Source organism: Squalius cephalus, assembly GCF_949319135.1.
Source record: "Squalius cephalus genome assembly, chromosome: 6".
In the NCBI taxonomy this organism is placed as follows: domain Eukaryota; kingdom Metazoa; phylum Chordata; class Actinopteri; order Cypriniformes; family Leuciscidae; genus Squalius; species Squalius cephalus.
This window is the reverse complement of record NC_137127.1, coordinates 37,645,682-37,661,188: the sequence shown is the minus strand read 5'-3', so window position 1 is coordinate 37,661,188 and position 15,507 is coordinate 37,645,682. Positions and strand designations below refer to the sequence as shown.

Sequence of the window (15,507 nt, the reverse complement as noted above, 5' to 3'; positions counted from 1 at the left end):
CGCTGGGTCGCCAGGACCATCAGGCTCGGCTACGCGATTCAGTTCGCGTGGTCTCCTCCCCGCTTCAGGGGAGTCCGCTTCACTATGGTCGGTGGCAATGCCCCGGTTATGAGAGCGGAGGTCGCTACCTTACTGGCGAAGGGTGCGATCGAGACTGTCCCTCCAGCCGAAATGAGGTCCGGCTTTTACAGCCCCTACTTCATTGTACCGAAGAATTCCGGTTGGTTACGACCAATCCTCGACTTGCGCGTCTTGAACCGCTCCCTTCAGAGGATGCCGTTCAAGATGCTCACGGCCAAACGCATTTTCGAGTGCATACGGCCGCAGGATTGGTTTGCAGCGATCGACCTGAAGGACGCCTACTTCCATGTCTCCATTCTTCCTCGACACAGACCGTTTCTACGGTTTGCTTTCGAGGGGCAGGCATACCAGTACGCGGTTCTCCCTTTCGGGCTAGCCCTGTCTCCTCGCGTCTTCACGAAGGTCGTCGAGGCAGCCCTTGTTCCCCTTCGGGAACACGGGGTTCGCATCCTGAACTATCTCGACGACTGGCTGATCCTAGCTCACTCTCGAGACCAGGTTTGCGAACACAGGGACCTAGTGCTCCGGCACCTAGCTCGTCTGGGCCTTCGGGTCAACTGGGAGAAGAGCAAACTCTGCCCAGTGCAGAGGATCTCTTTTCTCGGTATGGAAATCGACTCGGTCGCCATGTGCGCGCAGCTTACGAGCGAGCGCGCGCAGTCACTGCTGACTTCCCTTCGTCAGTTCGAGGGCAAGAGTGTGGTTCCACTGAAACTATTTCAGAGGCTCCTGGGGCATATGGCATCCGCAGCCGCAGTCACGCCGCTCGGGTTGCTTCATTTGAGACCACTTCAGCTTTGGCTTCGCGATCGAGTCCCGAGGTGGGCATGGCATCACGGCACGCTCCGAGTCCCAGTGACTCCGACCTGCCGTCAGTCCTTCACCCCGTGGTCGAACCTCAGTTTTCTTCGGGCCGGAGTGCCCTTGGAACGAGTGTCCAGGCATGTTGTTGTATCAACAGATGCCTCCACCACGGGTTGGGGCGCCATGTGCAATGGACATGCTGCCGTGGGCTCCTGGACAGGACCCCAGCGCCTTTGGCATGTCAATTGCCTCGAGTTGTTGGCGGTACGTCTTGCCCTGCACCGCTTCCATGCGTTGCTCAGGGGTCAACACGTACTAGTCCGATCGGACAATACCGCGACTGTAGCGTACATCAACCGTCAAGGTGGTCTGCGCTCCCGCCGTATGTCACAACTCGCCCGCCACCTCCTCATCTGAGGTCGCTTCGTGCCATTTATATCCCGGGAGACCTGAACCAGGCGGCCGACGAGCTGTCTCGGCTTCGGCCTCTCGCTGGAGATTGGCGACTCCATCCCCAGACGGTTCAGCTGATCTGGGATCAGTTCGGGGACGCACAGGTAGACCTGTTTGCCTCCCACGACTCGTCCCACTGCGACCTGTATTATTCCCTGACCGAGGGCACGCTCGGCACGGATGCACTGGCGCACAGCTGGCCGCGGGGCCTCTGCAAGTATGCGTTTCCCCCAGTGAGCCTTCTTGCGCAGACCTTGCGCAAGATCAGGGAGGACGAGGAGCAGGTAATTTTGGTTGCCCCGTATTGGCCCAACCGCACCTGGTTCTCAGAACTAGTACTCCTCGCGACAGCACCTCCCTGGCCAATTCCTCTGAGGAAGGACCTGCTTTCTCAGGGACGGGGCACCTTATGGCACCCTCGTCCCGATCTTTGGAACCTCCACGTGTGGCTCCTGGACGGGATGAGGCAGGTTTGAGTACCCTACCACCAGCGGTGGTGGCTACCATCACTTCCGCTAGAGCATTGTCCACGAGACATGCCTATGCGTTGAAGTGGAACCTCTTCGTCAACTGGTGTTCTTCTAAAAATCTAGAACCCACGAAATGCCCCATCAGTGTCGTGCTTTCCTTCCTCCAAGAAGGGTTGGAGCGAAGGCTGTCTCCCTCCACCCTGAAAGTGTATGTTGCCGCCATTGCTGCACATCACGACGCAGTTGATGGTAAGTCCTTAGGAAAGCACGACCTGATCGTCAGGTTCCTGAGGGGAGCCAGGAGACTGAATCCTCCTCGTCCTCCCCTCGTACCCTCTTGGGACCTCTCAGTGGTTTTAACTGTCCTGCAGAGTGCTCCCTTTGAGCCTCTGCAATCAGTGGAGCTTAAGTTCCTGTCAATGAAGACAGCGCTCCTGGTTGCATTGGCCTCCATCAAGAGGGTAGGGGACCTGTAGGCATTTTCGGTTGACGAAGCGTGCCTGGAATTCGGGCCAGCTAACTCTCACGTAATCCTGAGACCCCGGCCTGGATATGTGCCCAAGGTTCCCACCACACCCTTTCGAGACCAGGTGGTGAACCTGCAAGCGCTGCCTTTGGAGGAGGCAGACCCAGCCTTGGCACTGCTCTGTCCAGTACGCGCACTCCGTGCTTACGTTGACAGGACGCAGTGTTTCAGGACCTCAGACCAGCTCTTTGTCTGTCATGGTGGGAAGCTGAAGGGAAAGGCTCTCTCCAAGCAAAGGTTGTCTCACTGGATAGTGGACGCCATTGCTTTGGCATACCAGCAGCAAGGTCGACCATGCCCCCTTGGTGTGACGGCCCACTCCACCCGGAGTGTGGCATCCTCTTGGGCTCTAGCGCATGGCGCCTCGCTAACAGACATCTGCAGAGCTGCAGGCTGGGTGACACCTAATACATTCGCGAGATTCTACAATCTCCGAGTGGAGCCAGTTTCTTCTCATGTACTCGCTTCAACTAGCCGGTAAGAGATTCTGCTCAGGTGTCTTCGCTTGCTCGCCATTCCTCTCCACGGACGGGATACGTGCGATATTCTCCTCAGGTGAGCCTAATAAGCCCTGAGTCTCCTCCAGCACTGACGACGTCAACGCCAGAGTTATGCCACCGGCAGCTTTCTCGCTTGGCTAGGTGCCTCCATGTGCATGGTTCCCCCTCTGGGTGACCCCCCACATGTGTATTCCACTGTAAGCCTCTTTTGAGCATGTGTCTTTCCCTTGGCAAGCCACCTTGCCACCCCTGGGGTTGAAATATTCCACCTGCGGCTGGACACCCCAGTGTTACTCCGTATGCAGCCCTTCGGGGTCATATGTGTATTCTAAGTCCCCCCCTTCGGGTTGGGCATGATTGCATATTTCCACTGGATATGCTTCCCAGTGTACCTTGGTATTCCTGTGTTAAGTAGGACTCCTTCGTCCGTGCTAGTCTCACGACAGGGAGCTCAGACTTACGCAGGGCACTGGAAGACAGTCGAGAGGTGGCGTGATTACACTGGGAACCCCATTCGTCGTCATCCGACGTAACTCGGAGTGACAATGAAAGGGAACGTCTCGGTTATGTATGTAACCCTCGTTCCCTGAGTAGGGAAAGGAGACGTTACGTCTCCCTGCCACTTCCGCTGTACCGCTGGAAACGCCTGAGTTCAGTCTCGGCTCCTCAGCGAAGACATATCTGCATGTTGCCAGCGCACTTCCTTATATACCCCCAGGGTGGGGCGGAGTTACGCTATGCAAATTCCGCAGACCCATGGCATTTCTTTGCCATTGGCTCGTTTTATATACTCGAAGATGATAGGATTTCTAAGCGAAACCCCATTCGTCGTCATCCGACGTAACGTCTCCGTTCCCTACTCAGGGAACGAGGGTTACATACGTAACCGAGACATTTTTGCATGTTGTGCATCCCACTATGATTTACTAGCATGGCATCATCATACTCAGATTCTAGTATTCTAGCTGGTGTGTGGTGAGCGCACTGGCGCCGTTGTACTGCGGCTGCCGTCGCATCATCCAAGTGGATGCTGCACACTGGTGGTGGTTGAGGAGAGATCCCCTGATATGATTGTAAAGCACTTTGGGTGTACAGTAGTACATATGAAAGCGCTATATAAATGCCTCATTCATTCTATAGTCAGAATATGAGTCTAATACTGCTCCATTGGGATGTAATTAAGGGGTGTGTTTCAACCAAACCAGGAAGGAAAATGCCTCTGCACTCAATTGGATAGACCTACAACCAATCTGAGAAACAGAGTAAGTGATATATATGCTCTTCATACATCTTTCCGATTGTCAAATGCCTTGATCGGGGTTCTCTGTTCCTCTTTTAAAATTAATGCGCTGCCGACATCTTCTATTACAGACGCGATGGCGGAATCTACAGATCTCAATTCTCCAGCGGCAGTCATCTTTGTTGTAAAGGAATTCAGCCCAAGCACTCATTGGTGATGTGGATGATTACGTTACTGTTGATCATTTGTCCATCATCGTATAAAGCCCGACCCTGACAATTTGATTGGTACGAACAGCTCTGGTTCAGGCATAGTTGCTCCACAACGGATCAAGTCCAGACCGAACTTCCCGACCTCAAATGTTGTGGGCGGGGCTAAGTTCGGCTGGCATCCAGGCTAATGATTTACTATATCAATGGTTCCCAACCCTTGTTGTGCTGACTTTTTCTAACATTTGCCAGAGGACCAGTATAATCAATGTGCAGTGAGCTTTGTTGACTAGCTGTTAGCAATCATGAGCCTTGATGATGAAAACATTGTGTGCTCAGAAATGTCTGTTGTTCTTTGCCCTGGAGTTCAGGAGTAGACACAAAAGCCACTGTCACAGACAGGACTGTATCAGATATCTAGCACAGCCTATGCCCGGTCTCATTAGCTGACCAAAATGCCCTCACTTTGGAGTTTTGTCTCAGTTTAAATATTTAATTTCCTTTATGTATCTATTGGCACTCTGTCAAATCATGTGTAATTTGCTGCTCATTCTATAATAAAGGATAGTGTGTCTTTCTGCTGCTTCTAGCTTTTCATTTGATGAATCCTCAGTTGCCAGGGATCATTGGCACAGCTTAAAATCTAACTTCAATAATTTGTTCTGTTGCCCTTGCAAAAGATATGAATGAATGAATGAATTTGGTAGTTGTCCACCATGTTGTATTTAGCTTCCCTTTCTTTTTTGATCAATCAATCAATCAATCAACAAAGGAAGGAATCAATATAATGTGCAACTCGACCACAAAAAGGTCAAGTCAAGTCACATTTAATTATATAGCGCTTTTTACAATACAAATTGTTTCAAAGCAGCTATACAGAGAAAACAGGAAAATAATGCAACAAAGTTTGTTTCCAGAAGAAAATAGCGTCACAGTCCAGCTTATAAGTTCAGTGATGTTTCATTTTTGTTGTAAAAAAGTTATTAATTTAGTTCATCTAACAGGGGAGAGTCTAGTTGACACAACCTCTTTTGACACTTCAGTGATGTGTTGTGGTCGTGTCTAGACGCAGGTCCTCCATCTGATTTGGATACGGCAAGGATCCGGCTGACTACATCATGCGTTGTGGTTGTGTCTAGTTACAGGTCCACCATCTGATCTGGATACAGCCCGGATCCAGCTGATTACAGTAAACCTCGGAATAAGCAGAAAGCCTAACATTAGCGTAGATGCCATTCTTCTTATGATGTAACGAGTACATCGGGTGTTATAGGAAGTGTTCCCGGTTCCGGCTGACCTAATTTATGCAGCCTAATAATCATTTAACAGATTTGAATAATAGGAATGTATAATTTTCTATGTGTATGCCAGGTTAAAGAGATTTGTTTTTAGTCTATATTTAAACTGACAGAGTGTGTCTGCTTCCAGGACAATGTTAGGGAGACTGTTCCAGAGTTTAGGTGCTAAATAGGAAACGGATCTACCTCCAGCAGTTGATTTTGATTATCAACTGGCCAGAGTTTTGAGATCGCAATAGACGTGAAAGACTATAATGCGTAAAGAGCTCGCTCAAGTACTGGGGAGCTAAACCATTTATTGCTTTGTAAGTAATCAGCAATATTTTAACATTTATACAATGTTTAATAGGAGCCAATGCAGTGTTGACAGAACCGGGTTAATATGGTCATACTTCCTGGTTCAAGTAAAAACTCTAGCTGCTGCATTTTGGACCAGCTGTAGTTTGTTTATTATGCATGCAGGGCAACCACCCATTAGAGCATCACAATAATCTAGCCTTGAGGCCATGAACGCATTAACTAACTTTTCCGCATTTTTCATTGAAAGCTTATGTCGTAATTTAGATATATTTTAAGATGGAAGAATGCAGTTTTTCAGGTGCTAGAGACGTGGCTTTCAAATGAAAGATTGGTATCAAAGAGCACACCCAGGTTCCTAACCGACGACGAAGACTTGACAGAGCAGCAATCAATTGTTAGACAGTATTCTAGGTTAGTACGTGCAGAGGTGTTTGGTCCAATCATTAGAAACTCTGTTTTTTCAGAATTAAGTAATAGGAAATTAGTAGTCATCCAAATTTTTATACCAGCTATGCATTCCGTTAATTTCTTGAATTGGCAAGTTTCGTCGGGGCGCGAAGAGATATAGAACTAAGTATCATCGGCATAAAAGTGAAAACTAGGCCATAGGACCATATGATTTGATTCCAGCGATGCGGAAAACACGGACGGAATCGCGGAATCCATATTATTTATTTAAGTCATTACTTTTACAAATAATTGGAATGGATTTTTAAAAAATATATATTGGTACAAATATTTTTCTATTAATTGATTAGTCAGCTAATCTATTTTGACGTCATATTTTTGTCCCGTCCCATGCTAGTTATTGCAATTGCAATTTCGAGAGTGAATCCTGCATTTATATGTAGAGGTCACTTTCGAAATTTTGAAGCATGTAATTCACTCTTAGCAGCATGAAAAACAAAACTTTTATTCAATGGGTTATATAGCCTTGAAAGCACGCAAAAAAACGCTCTATTTACAATCACTTAAAAGCTGTCATTCATCTCAGTCGCTCAAAGTTCCATTAAAATCAATAAATTTGTCTACACTGCATAATGAATCTCTTACTTACATTTTGTCTTTGTTTGTTAATGAGAGAATTTGCGAGTGTGCAGAACGCTGCACTGAACAACAACTCAGCGTTTTCAGCAGTGAGTGGATTCTAACTTTAGCACCTCTGGTTGGCCATTGCATTCAAGAATTCAACAAACATGTTTGTGATTGGCTACATTACTCACCGCTTCAAAAACATGTTGTTAAGAAAAACATTTGACGTTCTGCAAAAACAAATATGCACTGGAGCGTTTGCCAAATCTGTTTCACCAATAAAATTATATTACAGTATCAACTGAGGGTGCTTTTATATATTTGTTTGAGGGTGCTTATATTAAAATTTGACTTTGAGATGTTTTTTATCAATGTTTTGATTTAAAAAAAAAAAAAAAAAAGATTTGTGATTAAACATTAATTGGCAGACACACTGCATGACCGCTGTAATCCCCATAGGGGCCGCAAACCCCTGGTTGAAGACTGCCTTACATAAATATTTACTTCAATGGACATGACAAACTCATACATACACACATGCATATGTAGGCTCTAGAAATTACCATTTATATTTATATGTCCAGATGTATTTGCAGAATTTGATGCTATTGTACTAAACTGTATGTATGTGTGTGTGTGTGTGTCTGTCTGTGATGGTTTCAGACCCTCTCAGGTGAGTCACCCCACACATCGCAGCAGACAGTCTCTAAACAGTCCCAGTCCTGGAGGAACAGAGATGGATCTTCTGGTCATGAGAGAGAGACCCAGAAAGGGGATCCGTAACAGTGGCTATGATGTGAGTGTTTTTTGTGAAAAGCATTATAAAGCATTAGCAAAATCAAATGGAAAGGGTTCAAAAATAGCTGGCAGAGCATGGAGTCAGCTACAGGTTGTGGCTTTGGATAAATGCATCTGCCAAATGCATAAATGTATACTAGACAGTTACATATGATATTGCAAGGCCTTTCTTGGTTGTGGGTGGGTTGTGATACGCTTGTTAGTTTAGTGTTAGATACTGCTATATGGAAGAAAAATAATGACAAATGTCTCGGTTGTTTTGTTTTCTTAACTTTATATTGCGGTGAGTGCTGCAGAACTGGGGATTCCCTCAATACGTCATACTCCTGGATTCCTCTGCGGCCAGGACACTTAACGCTTAATGGACTAATACAGTAATAAAAAAGACAAAACTCCCACCTTATTGGGGATGTAGGCTAGATATTGGAACAGGCAAGCGGACTCAGAATATGTTGTTTGTTGTTGATTGACTGACTGACTGATTTATTTATTTATTGCAAAATTAATAAAGTAAAAAAAGCTCTGGTCTTTATTTTTTAAATGGAAGAAGAATCATAAGGTGATCTGAATCATGATGCATGTTCGTCACTATGATTTGGAATGGAGAATGGAATAAATGTTGTCAAATTCTTATTTCCTTACTGTAAAAAAAAAAAAAATGTATAAAGCGTGTAAGCATGTATAAAGCATGTAAGCATGAAGCTTATATGTGACATTATCAAGACAAAGTCAGTGGCACACACACAGTCGTGTCCCAGATCTTAATTAACTGTAGTATGCTGACTGGGTGCACCTCTCAGCAGTTGTAAACCTGCTGACAAGTTTTATTTGAAAACAAGCTTACCTGTTTTGAGCATGAAAATTGGCCTCTAAGCATTTAGTAGTAAAAAAAAAAGCCACACAGTCTTTGTCTTTGTCCATAATATGAGTTATACTGTTGTGGATTCACCTGTGTCCCTGTACTTAATGTGGATTCTGACTCTGTGTAAAAATAGCTTTATATTGATTACAGTAGCCGCTGTAAGGGAACTTGGATCAATATAACTGTCACGTGTCAGTGCTTGTTTGGACTTTCAGTTTGTGGCTACATCTACATTAATCCGGATACATTTGAAAACGGCGTTTTCGTTTATAAACGCTCTCCGTCCACACTAGCGTTTTCAGGAGTTTTCGGACATTTCAGTGTGGATGAGAAACTTTTGAAAAACGCCTGAAAACGCTAAGTTCACCTTACTGCGCATGCGTAAAACCCCACAAAAGATCACTGATATGATTCAGATGGAAAAATAAATAATGAAGTTATCGCGCAATTCTTCTGACAGGATAATTTTATTTAGTAAAATATCTCACCATTCACTGATACAGTCCAGGTCACACGCAGTCACCATATGTTTGGACTAAAACGCAACTGCTCTCATGTATTGCCGAAGGATAACAAATGTTAGTAAATTCTGTCATCTTTGCAGGACTGTGATATGAAGAGTGTGCAATGTAGAATATTTTTAGCAACAGTGTTAAAGTGAATAGCACATAACAGGCACAATACTGGTATAAACATGAATATCTATTGGTACAATATGCGTAACATGACTAAACTTACGTCATCTTTTTTAACCCTCTGGGGTCTAAGGTGTTTTTGGGGTCCTTGAGATGTTCTGACATGCCCTGACATTTGTGCTTTTTTCAGTTGCTTATAAACATATTAATGGCAAAGGTGTAATTACACTCTATTTAGCACAAACAGGGCTACATAATATGTGAGCAACATGTATGTACATGTTTGTATTATTGAGAGGATAATGTTTATGCATGGTTATTGAAAAAACTAAAAACTAAAGTTTCTGAAATAAGGCCACAAAACACATACTAAATATGTGTCAATAAGACTTTTGACTAATGGATGTTGTCGCCTAGAATTTTTTCTTCAAAATGATGTGAAAATCATCCTGCCTAATCATTCACATAACATAATTGTGTTTGCAAATTGTATAATATCCAAGGAAAACATGTCTAGTAGTTGTGCAGTTAATTCTCATATTTTCAGTTTTGGAATATGTATCCTCTCCCCAAATTTGTCACTAATAAAACACAATAAAATTATTTAATATATTTACCTTTTAATAGTTTGTTTACATCTACCTTGTAAATATATATTTTTTATTAAAAAGGTTACAATTACAACAACAATTCAAGTGTAATCTTTCTTTGTAAAAACTAATGTATACATTTTATCATACATATTTCAAAGTTAAGGATTTGATTGATTATTTGATTACTTTATTTTTGACAAAACATACTATATTTAACATATGAGCAAAAATTGGCAAACAAAAGCTTATTTGAGGTGGCAGATATTTTACAGTAAAAATGTATAATCTATCCAAAACTAGCCAACGAAATGTTGTTTTTCATATGTCTGTAACATAGGTCTTTCGTTTATATAAGAAATATAAATGTTAATTTGCAGTTTAATACTTTGCTTATACAAATACATTTTATTTCAACATATTTCATATATAGCAAAATAGTTTGCTAAAAGCGGATCATTCATTCACACACAGAAACGCGATTCAAATTTAAACCGTCTTTTTGCGAGTTGTGGTAAACAGCGCGCATCTCTGCCGTTCATTCATTCACACACAGAAACGCGATTCACTTGAGAATGAAAAAAACTTACTACAGTATTCCTCAGCTCAGCTGGATCCGTTGTCCTCGAAATACCAGCACTTCTGAGGTACATTTTCCATTATTATTATTACGATAGTATTATTCCTCACAGCGCCGCGAGACGGTGTAAATAAGTACAATGATCTGAATAAACTTGATGTGTTTTCTCGAGCTGATTGTGGGCGTTCACAGTTTGCATGGATGCCTCAGTCATTTGCGTTTGAATAGCACGCACTCTCCGTGGGCGGGGTCACATTAAAACTTAATGAGCTGAGATGAGAACGACTGACATCTCTCTCTTTTCATACAGATTACATAAACTGAGAATATTTGGGGTTTTTTTTATAAAAATTACTTCATGTAAAAGAAGAGAATTCAAGCTTCATGCCTGTGTGTCTGTATGCCTGTTTGACTGAGTATGCGCTGAGTTAATGTTCATTTTCAGACGCGTTTTAGAATTGACTTCACTGACAGAGAGAAAGCAGAACTCACATCATGTTTATTTTTCTTTATTTGGCAAAAAGCACAACACTTTGTTTTTATTGTGAGTATACACAAAAATAATACACACTTAACAGGATCGATTGATGTATGAAACTGGTTTGTAAGATCAAAGTCAACAGAGTATTTGGGAGTCTCGTTTGAACTGATAAGAAAAAAAGCAAGCAAATCACGCCGGCGTGATTGTCGACCCCAGGGGGTTAAATACCACCGGTTTCACAGTCAATGCTGTGCCGTGCCGAGGCACAACCCACATAAAGTTGATAATTCCGCAAATAACTGCAGTTGCAGATTTCGAACAGAGATGGCGACAAAGAGGAAAAACTACGGACTGCAGCTTTGCAGATTTGCACCAGTTCATCAAGAATTAGGAGATTGTGTACTTGCATTTGGATTCATCTGTGAACGTGTGCTTTCCCTTTCGTGGCAAAGTTGCTGGAGGGAATCTCTTCGATGCTGATTGGCTGGGGGTCAGTTGATGTTGCGTTCTGAGGGACAACACTCGATGTTGAATGGATGGTTGGCTTTGCCTGGTGGAGCCTCGTGTACCGGTTTCCTGTATTGCGGGTTGCTATGAGTTTTCTCTGAGTCTGGATGAGCTGCCGGAGCAAGTACCCTGAGAGGGTTTTCTTTGGCGAAGTTCAACAAAGGCTCATACGGAAGAGTTGAGGAGTTTGGGGAGAGCTCTTGGTGGTTCAAGGAGCATGTAAACGTGCAAGCTGGACGATGGAAAAGTCAGCACGAATCAAAGAAAGAGCTAAGGTCACTGTAAAACCCAAGGCAAAAAAGCAAAGCAAAACTACTTGTCATTGGGTTATAACCATGTCTATCTGACCCGTCCTTCCAACTGTGTCAGCCAATCAGATATTGTCTTGGGGTCCTACGCCCTTGTTAAAATATGTTCATTATGTCCTCAGTTGTATATTATGTAATGTAATGCTGTACTGTCCTGTATTGTGCATATGTTTATGCCACAGGGTGGCACTAAGGTGCAGGCTATAGAGGACGCGTTTGCGTCATTATGTTTGTCCCAGTTGATTTGCCGTAGTTAAAACTGAAAGCTTTCTGACCGTGAGACTGATGTGTCTGCAGCTTAAAAAATAAATATGCAAAAGAACGGCTAAAGATGATTCATTTCTATCGTCCACTCTTTTCCTCCTAATGCAACACTAGCTGCAACAATAGTGTAACATAACTCAAAGAAAAATGCTGACGCATATGCAGAGTTGATTTTACTGTTAGATGACAAAAGTCTCTCATTAGTTATGAGGGATGCGCCCAACAATGTAAGAAAAGCTCTGGAAATATTGAGAGAGTATTATGCAGGGAGGGGAAAGCCCTGTATAATCAACTTGTACACCATGTTGCCATCGCTTCAGAAGGCAAACAATGAAAGTGTAATGGACTATATAATCAGATCAGAAACCGCCATCACAGCACTGCGGAACGCGGGTGAAAGTTAGGAGACGGACTGCTAGTGGCTATGGTCTTAAAGGGATTGCCTGAGAGTTTTAAGCCATTCGCAATAAACGTGGCACATACAGATGATAAAATCACGTTTGCAGAATTCAAGACTAAACTACGTAGTTTTGAAGAGACAGAGAAGAAAAAAGCAGCTGAGTCGAGTGACAGTGCGATGAAGACTCGCCAAGACGAGCTCACGTGGCTGGATCAAGGACGACACAGAGGTGGTGTGCTTCAAGTGTGGCACCAAAGGCCACCGAGTGAAAGGATGTCGACAGAAAACATGGTGTAGTCTATGCAGAAGTGACACGCACAAAGATGCCACGTGAAGGCATAAGGACAAGGACAGTAAAGACAAAATGGATGGTGTGAGTAAAGCCTCAGAAGATCCTGAGGACTACATGTTCAAGATGAGAGACGCAGGGACCGATACCCAGCGGCAGCCGGCATGCAGCATCCAGGAGAGGGGTCTGATGGTGGACATGGGGCTACCTCTCATATCATCACGGACGTAACCATGTTCAAGAGTTTCGACTGTCGAGCTGGCAGACGGCACCCGGTGCAGTGGGGTCACTCAGCGGAGGGGAAATGCTGAGGTTTCCCTCATCGACAGCAGAGGACAGCGACACAAGGCAGTGCTGAAAGATGCTTTGTTCGTACCGTTGTACCCCCAAAGCATCTTCTCAGTGAAGGCAGCGACCACAAGTGGGGCTACAGTTGTCTTTAAAGAAGATAAAGACGCCCTGCTAACCAGAGACGGTACCAGATTTAACATTCACATATATGGCAGGCTGTATTATTTGCATACTGAAGCTGAGTCTAATGATAAGTGTAATGCATGTCACACCATACAGACATGGCACGAGATATTAGGCCACTGTAACTATGACAATGTTCTTAAGTTGCAGAATGTTGTTGAAGGTATGCAGATCAAGAGCAAAACAGGCAGACCCGAACAACAGTGTGAGGTGTGTATTCAGGGAAAGTTTGTCCAAACCAGAAATAGGGACCCTGATACCAGAGCAAAGGCTCCCTTACAGATGGTACAGATCTCGCAGGTCCAGTAGCCACAGAGTCGATAGATGGTTACAAATATATGCAGTAATTTACTGACGATTACTCGAGCGCAGTGTTTGTATATTTTCTAAAGAAAAGTGACACAGTACAGGCTACGGAAAAGTTCCTAGCAGATGTATCCCCTTACGGGAAAGTGAGGTGCATCAGATCCGACAACGTAACAGAGTTTACGTGCAGTGATTTCCAAGCACTGTTGAGGAAAAACAGGATCAGACATGAAACATCAGCTCCGTTTTCCCCACACCAGAACGGAACTGCAGAAAGGGGTTGGCGTACTCTTTTTGAGATGGGTAGGTGCATGATAGTTGAAAGTGTACTACCAAAGCAGCTATGGCACTATGCAGTACAAACAGCAGCAATGGTACGCAACAGGTGTTTTAACAGGTGTACAGGGCAGACTCCTCATGAGTTGCTGACAGACAAGAAGCCTAATGCATCTAAAATGCAAAAGTTTGGGTCTGTATGCTACACGTACAAACAGGACAAGGGAAAACTTGATTCCAGATGTGACCAGGGGCGTTTTGTAGGTTATGACAAGAAAAGCCCGGCGTATTTGGTGTATCATCCAGATATGAACAAAGTACAAAAACACAGGCTAGTGAAGTTTGTGAGCAAGGCAGCTGTGGAAAAACAGACACAGACAGGTGAGCCAGATCCAAGCGATGGCTATGACAGTGTGAGCCCCAGGGCTAGTGAGACCACACAGAGTAGGAGTACAGAAAATGCTCCAGAGCCAAGTGTACGGAGTAGAAGTGCACAGTGATAGTCCAGGTGAAGTAACGAGGTCTTGTGACATAATCAAACACAACAGAGTGTGACAAGTGGTGAACCCAAGAGTAGGCGGTATATGACTAGAGAAAGAAGAACACTGAGTTACTTAGATGACTTTGTAACTGAAGACAGTGATAGTGATGGGGTTCATATCACGGTAGACTACTGCTGCAGAGCGGTGTGTGGCATTCCATAGACTTTCATTTGGGAGAGCAATGGGGTCAGCTTACTCAAAAGAATGGGTAAAAGCCATGGACAAGGAAATCCAGTCCTTGAACGAGAACAAAACCTTTACCCTGACTACACTGCCAATAGGCAAGAAAACAGTGGGGGGTAGATGGGTTTACTCTATCAAGACTGATGTAGATGGAAAAAATAAATACAAAGCACGGTTTATGGCCAAGGGTTACAGCCAGAGAATGGGAGTAGACTATGGGGAGACGTTTTCACCCACGGCAGACTTGACGAGTGTAAGGGTGGTGCTACAGAAATCAGTACAGGAGAATTTACTCCTGCACCAAATGGACGTGAAAACAGCGTACTTGCACGCTCCCATAGACCAGAGGGTTATAAAGAGAAAGAGGGTATAGAGAAAAGAATGCAAAATAAGTGGTGCTTCAGGGTGTAAAATCTCGGTGCTCTTTGGTTGTATGGGATACTTGAAATCTAAGAACTTAGAAATTCCAAGGCACTCGAAATAAGTAGGAAAAAGTTAAAAAGCCTTTATTTCATTGATGGCTGTAAACATTAAAATTGGTGACAGATCCACCTACGCGTTGCGGCCAAACATGCCTTCGTCAGGGTGTGTAACCATAAAGATAAAGATGGCGCCGATGTGTTTGGCAGGCCGTCCGTTCCTGAGACTTTTTCCAAGTTTGTTTATTTTATGGTGTTTTATGAGTCTTTTAAGCCAAGTGATTTTAAATTCAAGTGTTGCTTTAAGCCAAAATGCGCTGCCATTAATAGCGTATGATTGGCAAACTCTATTGAACATTAAATTCCTGGTGGATGAGCAATCTCACCGGGTGTCGCTGGGTGCATATGGCACTCCACCACCGCTGTTGAAGTCCGTGCCGTCCTTTCTGTGGCGCGTGCCGTGTTTGCCGTCGGGAAGAAAAAGGCCGAAGGCGTAGAGGGAAAAGAGGTGGCGTCGCTGTTCAGATCAAGCTCACCCTGGTGAAAAACCGAGAGAGGTATACCCTTCGGAAGTCCTTTATCAACGAAATGGACTGCTGTCATTTCATAAGATGCCGTTCATTGGAACCATCGTATCCCTGGAACATTCTGATTTCCCCTACCTCGTCCGGATTGCAGGA

At 44.2% G+C, this 15,507-nt stretch overlaps 1 protein-coding gene across 2 annotated transcripts in view; it reads left to right on the top strand.

Annotated features, from left to right (window-relative positions):
* kiaa1549lb (KIAA1549-like b) overlaps positions 1-15,507 on the top strand; it is a 235,947-nt gene that overhangs the window by 153,464 nt on the left and 66,976 nt on the right. For both annotated transcript variants that reach the window (XM_079874251.1, XM_079874250.1), the window contains one exon: positions 7,577-7,709. In XM_079874251.1, coding sequence (XP_079730377.1) covers positions 7,577-7,709 — 133 coding nt within the window. The remainder of the gene's footprint in view (positions 1-7,576; positions 7,710-15,507) is intronic.